We start from the raw sequence: 6,930 nt of genomic DNA on the forward strand, positions 1-6,930 counted from the left end.
TCTCACCTTTGTTCTTTTTTTTCTAATGGCTCCTGTGAAGCATCCCCTGTTCCTTGAGGGAAAAAAGGTACCAGGTTGGAGATCTTCCTTGTGAGCCATCACAGATTTGGGTGTGATTCCTTTTCAGTTAGGATGAATGAGCAATGGATCTGCTGCAAGACATGTGCTCTCTTGGGTCTGATCTCAGCAGGGTTGGGTTTGATATCTGTTGTTTGTCAACAATTGCAGAGTCATGATGGAGGCCCATCCGTGTAAGGCACTGCAGGGGGTCCGGAGAGAGCAAGACCCCTTCTCTATGCTTGGGAAACAGTGTGCAGAGGAAGGATAAAGCAAGTCTACAAATGCTGGAGAGAGATAAACACCAAGAACGGAAGAACTCAGAGTTAGGGATTCAAAAGAGGCAGGAAAGGCTCAAGCTCTCTTTCCCAAGCAGGCCGGGGCATGAAGCAATTCCCCAGGCATTTTCCACAAGACTAGCCCAGAGGCAGCTTTATTAGGCCGTGGACCAGGCAGTGGTGTGATTTTAGGCAGGGCTCCCAGCCGCAAGTAGCGGTTCCCGGGTCTGTCATCCTCATATCACTTTGTTCTAGGCCTTGAAAGCTTTCATTTTGGCGAGTTCTTCCTTTAATATGGGTATTGCTGATGGGGCCTTAAATCATGTTGAGCTAGTATCTCAATATTTAGCTACATCCTCGAGGTGGGGAGGAGGTAACTAATTGTCAGTAGAGTGAACACAAATCCATCTGGGATGGGGCTTGGGTTTGGCACTTGAGGGGAGTTTAAGTGTGGGTTCAACTGTAGTAATAGGAGTAGGAGGGGACGAAAAAGAAACTGCTCAGTGTATCTGTCTGCCAGAGGCTGGCTCAAGCTATTCTTTGAGGTTTCCCATTGATAACAAAGGAATATTTGATGAGCTTTAAATGGAATCAATACAGCCTTTTTTTTTGATTGATTGAAAAATTGATAATAGCACTTCACATTGAAAGACCTATAATTTTCCTTTAACTTAGTGATTCTACTCTTTTAAAAATTTAACATAATGAAATAATTATGAATGCACATGGATTTGATTCATTCTTTAGTTTTTAATTCAACAGATATTTACTGAGTACATACTACATGCCAGAGACTGTTCTAGGAACTGGGATTAATAATCAAAGTAGACAAAGTCCTGACCTCATGGATTTTATATTCTAGTTGGGAGGGAGAATAAACAAGGCATCATGTCACCAAATCTCATGGGCAGTTTTCAGTCCACACTTTATTAGACCTCTCAGTGTCTTCCTTCAAGAATTACTTCATTTACTTGGTTTCTGGAACAGTGAATTCTCTTACTTTACTGCCTAAGTACCCTTTGTTGGATCCTCCTCATCTTCCTGACTTTATATTGGTGGACCCAGAGCTAAGTGTTCATACATTTTGCCCCTCCCTCACTCAACATCACTGTGCTGGTGATCCAAAAGTATATTTCCAGCCTTAACTGCTCTCCTAAATTCCAGTCTGTCTTTTCAATCCAACCACCTACTTGACATCTCCACTTGGGATGTCTTCCCAAGCTTGAATGGCTTCCCAAACTTAATATGACCACCAAAATCAAACTCTTAATTTTCCACCCAGAATTATTCTTACTTGAGTCTTTTCCTTCTCAGTTAATGGCAACTTTATTCTTGCAATACTCTGGGAAAACCGTGGTATCATCCTTGACTTCTTTCTTTCTCTCACAGAGTCCACATCTGATCTATCAGGTTCAGCTAAAAAGATGTCCACCACAGCATTGTTTATAACACTAAAACTTGGAAATGATCTAACTGTTTAACAGTGGCAGACTGGTTAAATCATAGTACATGTAGCCGTTAAAAATATGTTATAGAAGGCACACGAAAAGGTGTTCGACATCATTAATTATTAGGGAAATGCAAATCAAAATCACCATGAGATAGCATCTCACACCTCTTAGATGGGTGTCATAAAAATACAAGAAATAACTAATATTTGAGAAGATGCAGAGAAAAGGGAACCATCATATACTGTTGGTGGGAGTGTAAATTGGTATAGCCAATATGGAAAATAGTATGGAAATTGCTCAAAAAATTAAGAATAGAAGTGATATGTGATCCAGTTGAGGAGGCTAAAAGGCTAATTCCAATGTAACCCTGATATTTGGGGGCGGGGGGCTAGCAATCTGAATCTGTGCCAGCAAGCCCAGTGTACATTCTTGATAACCTATAATTAAGTCACTACCTCTTTCCCAGAAACTGGTCTTGCAGAACCTGTTATCTAAATACAGAGGCCATAAAACTGTGAACAGTGCACTGCCCGAAGGGGGCGTTATTAATGCTGGCACCAGGCCAGACCATCAGATATGGCCTGGAGACCCCCAACACCTGGGGGCCTTCTTGCAAAGCCCACAAAAAGGACCAGAAGCATAATCCATATTTGTGGGACAAAGACACCAGAAAGATATAAAAGAGAAGCTCCCTGCACGTTATTTTACTCAGATTTGGGAAGTTATTCTGCTGAGTCTGCCGGGGTAAATAAACAGTGTAACTCCTTTTCTCTAAAGCATCGCTTGGTTTTTCTCTGGTCTTCTGCAACACAGTAATTCCACTTCTGGGTATTTATCTGAAGAATATGAAAACACTAATTTAAAAAGATACATACACCTCTATGTCCATTGCAGCATTATTTATAATAGCTAAGATATGGAAACAACCTAAATGTCCATCAACAGATGAATGGATAAAGAAGATACAGTACATATACAAGATGGAATACTACTTAGCAATAACAAGATAAAATCTTGATATCTGTGACAATATGGATGAACCTTGAGAGTATTATGCCAAGCAAAATAAGTCAGACAGAGAAAGACAAATGTTGTATGATTAAAAAAAAAATCCCACGTGAACAAACAAAACAAAAAGAAACTCACAGAGGCAGACAACGGATTGGTGGTTACCAGAGGGGAAGGGGGTGTAGGAGGGCAAAATGGGTAAAGAGGGGCAATTGCATGGTAATGGATGGAAACTAGACTTTTGGTGGTGAGCATGATGTAGCATATACAGATGTCAAATTATAACATTGTACACCTGAAACTTATGCAATAATAATTATAAACTCTAGTTTCATTTATTCCCTGAGTTGTCTCCCATCTCCCCACTGGATTGTTTTTAAGCAAATTCTAGACATCATATTATTTAATATGTAAATTATATAATAACATTGTTATTAAACATTATAAAGAAATATGTATAATATCTCATTTTGTAAACAATATTTATGCATAGACAAAAGTCTGAGAGGGTAGCTATCTCTGAATCATTCTATCTGAATGACTATTGATGTCTTCTTTTGCTTGTATATATTTTCCACAACGAACATGTATTACATGGAGAACAGATGATGGGGTAGGTGGGGTGGAGGAAGATACCGATGTCAGAAATTCTAGCTTTATTCCTTCCTAAACTTGATGACTTTAATTCAGGCTGGTACTTCACATTGTGAAGCAGAAATAACTACATTGTGAGGTGAGGATCCTTGACTGTCAGCCTGTTTTCTCTCTGGACAGTCTGTAATTAAAAGACATCTATGTTATGCGACATCAGGGTTTCTCAACTTCAGCAACATGGGCATTTGGGGCTGGATAATTTTTTGTGTGGAAAACTATTCCTTGCATTGGAGGATTTTGGCAGCAGCCCTCTTCTGTATCACTTAGATGTCAGCAGCATCCTCCCCGCACCATCTCCTGTTGTAACAACCAGAAATGTCTCCAGAAATTGGCCAAATGTTCCTGAGAGGCAAAATTAACCCAGTTTGAGAACCACTGCACTGCAGCATGTGTGCAAATTGGAAATGTATGAGGTCTAGGAGATTAGCGGTAAAAAATGTTCTGTTTTACTCATTTTGTTGGCTCAAACCTCAAGGAGGATGTAATTTGTGATCTAATGAAAGCTGCTTTTGTGGTTTACTGACCTGCATGCATGTTGAATTAACCAATGTAAGACTCAGTGGTTAATGATTATCTGCATTTTTGAAACATATCCAGAAACAACCAAGACAAGTTCAACTCTATGAGAAAAGCAAAGGTCGTGAATGAAAGATTGCTTTTCAGCTATGACAGTGATTAGATTTGCCTCCCATTTCACTTATCAACTGACTATTCATTATCATCCATGACACAGGGAAATATTGTGTGGAAGTTAAAAATGGGAGATTTCTTCCTAGAAAGTTAATGGTGCTATATACATATAAACAGTTCCTATTAATTAGTAATAAACACATGGAGACATAAACACATGCACTTGCTTGAATTCTTCAAAACAGTTGCAAAAGATAAGAAAAGGGGCATTTCAATATTGCACTTTATTTAAATTTTATAATGGAAACATTATTAGAGAACCAGAGACATGAGATAAGGGAAAATATGAGGTCATTTTCCCCATTCTCTTCAAGAGCTACACTGTTCTGTGTGTCTCCCCTCTCCACCCCCCAGTCCAGTCTTATTAAATATTCCCATTTTAATAATATAGGATACTCCTCATTTTCCCCCTCTGAAGAGTAATTCAACAGATGAGCAGAGGGCATAAATTAGTGATATCATAATCTTCAAAAGATTACATCTTTAGTTAGTGACATTGTGTTGGTCGCATGAAAAATACAACTTCTATCTAGGTTTATCAAGCACAATATAAATCGTGTCTTAAATGGCATTACACAATTACACAACTAATAGAGTGCACTTGTGGGATCTTGAAGCTTCGAGGCTGTTTCTTGCATTGTTGGGTACTCCTAATTCCAGGAGTACAAATCTCTGTATACTTTCTTATATTTACCTGCGTTGGAATCAATGCTTACATTTTGCTTTTCATGATAATAAACATCCAGGCTTTTCTTTAATGATAAATAATAAAAATAATTGCTATTAATTGAGTATCGTCTGTGGACTAAACATGTAATATTTTATTCAATCTTTGTAACCTTACCAGATATATAGGTCTATTTGTCCATGAAAAAACCGAGGCTCAGAAAGATTAAGTACTTTGTCCAAAGTCTCACAGCTTTTGAAAGGCAGAATCTTGATTCAACACACAGTTCATATCTGACATCTCAGCTCACGTTGTTTATGTGAAGTTCTCCCTTAGAGTTTGTATCAGGAAAAATGCATTTGCTTGGATTCTTTAAAACAGAGCCATCTGCAATAGCTGGAGGGCCGCACCTAAGAAAAAACAGAAGTCAGTCCCAATGAACCAGTCGGGAGCCTGAGGGCCTGGTGTGCCCAGGGAATGAACTAGATTGCGTTGGGTTCTGTTACATGTAAAGAAAGAGCCCAAGTGCGTTTACAGTAACAAAGAATAAACTGAGTCTTTCTTAAGCCAGGGGGATTTTAGAGAGGAGGGCCCCAATGGAAAATTCCTGAAATTCAAGTGGGGTGTAGCAGAGCGGGCTCCATGTCTCTGTTGTCCCTTCTGTAGGCTCCTAAGGGGCGAGGATAGGTCAGCAGGGGTTTAGTCTACAGACAAACATGAAAAATGCGAGCGTAAAGTATGAAAAAAAAATGTGCCCACAGCTAAAGAAAACAAACCCAAATCCAAACCTAAACCTAAAACCCAAACCACAAAAGGGTTGTGGGGAAGAATTTTACCAATATTTGCAAATGGAACAGCCAACACTGGCCTTCAGGCTGTGAGCCTTTCGTCTGATTAATTAAGGTCAAGGTGGTGGTGAAAATGCCAGCTGGGGAGCATTTTGCTGAAAGATAAATTTGTCCCTCTGTATCTGTGCAAGACAGCAGGGAGGTGTGCGTGTGGAGCTAAATTAATTTGATTTACATCATGCCAGTATCTTCTGTTCTCTCTCCCTGCTGTCAGTTATCTTGTGTTTTTCCCCCCCTCTCCTCCTTCACCCCCACACACTTCATAACACGGAGAGAAAGCAGGGATTAGCTTCAGGCAGAATTTAGAAATGGAATAACTCTAATTTGATTATTCTGCACTGAGCGAGTGCTGTTCTCTCCTCCTCCTCCCTCTTCTTTCTGGAGGGAGAGAATTTGTAAACCTGAGCATAAGTGCGATGCATTTTTACATTGTGCTCAATGGCACGAGCTGCTTGACAATCAGAACTTGCTCCTTATAGCAAAACCTGGCAGCTCACCTGTCCTGCTGTGTGTCTGCACCAACCCTAATACTAGAAAATGAAGTTGCGGCCCAGGATCCCTCCAGTTAGGAATGCGCTTTTTCTGGCCACAGCTTTCAGCTCCGCCAGGCCCCGGAGGCCGGGCCGGAGTGAGCCTCCTCCGACACCCCCGAGGTGAGGCTGGGCTCCGGGTCTTGCCCAGCCGAGCCGCCTGCACCCCGGGACCCCGCCTGGCCCTCCACGCCTCGCCCTTCCAGCGGCCGGCGCGCTCGGCTGGGATGGATAAGGTTACGCCGAGGCTTCCTTGGACGGGAGGGAGGGAGGCGGGTCCGAGCCCGCGCCCTGGCCGGCGGGGGTGTTCCCACAGCTGGCAGCTCGGGACCGCGGGGCCACATCCCTGCTGCGGGCGGGCGCCGCCGAACGCAGCCCCGAGGCCGGCCCGGCCATGGCGAGGGACAGGCCGCCCGGGAGGGGCTGCAGCCCCCTGAGCCGCTGCCTGCTGGGCGCCGCGCTGCTGCTGGGCCTGCGGCTCTGCGCGGAGCTTGCGGCGCGCCGGGTCCCCGGGGCCCCCGGCCCGCAGCTCCCCGCCCCGGCCGCCCCCGCCGCACTTTGTTGCCCGGGCTCCGTCCCGAGCGCGGGGCAGAAGGTGCCAGGTTGATCTACCGTTCGCCGGCGGCTCTCGGCCCCCCCCCAGGAGGCGCATGGAGGATAAAATTGAAAAAGGTTTCCTTTTCCCCCTGCAGTATTTTTCCCGTCATGAAATTAAATGTAAAAAAATGGAAGACGGGGGGCCCTTGA

The 6,930-nt window shown here is 43.1% G+C and overlaps 1 protein-coding gene across 1 annotated transcript in view; it reads left to right on the forward strand.

Annotated features, from left to right (window-relative positions):
- The first annotated feature begins 6,577 nt into the window (after positions 1–6,577).
- The window catches only part of METTL24 (methyltransferase like 24), a 77,298-nt gene continuing 76,945 nt past the window's right edge, over positions 6,578–6,930 (forward strand). Inside the window, 2 exon segments of the mRNA XM_006104031.3 lie at positions 6,578–6,673; positions 6,675–6,819. Of these exon segments, the coding sequence (XP_006104093.1) occupies positions 6,578–6,673; positions 6,675–6,819 (241 nt within the window).

The sequence above is a fragment of the Myotis lucifugus genome, unplaced genomic scaffold (assembly GCF_000147115.1).
Source record: "Myotis lucifugus unplaced genomic scaffold, Myoluc2.0 scaffold_537, whole genome shotgun sequence".
Classification (NCBI taxonomy): domain Eukaryota; kingdom Metazoa; phylum Chordata; class Mammalia; order Chiroptera; family Vespertilionidae; genus Myotis; species Myotis lucifugus.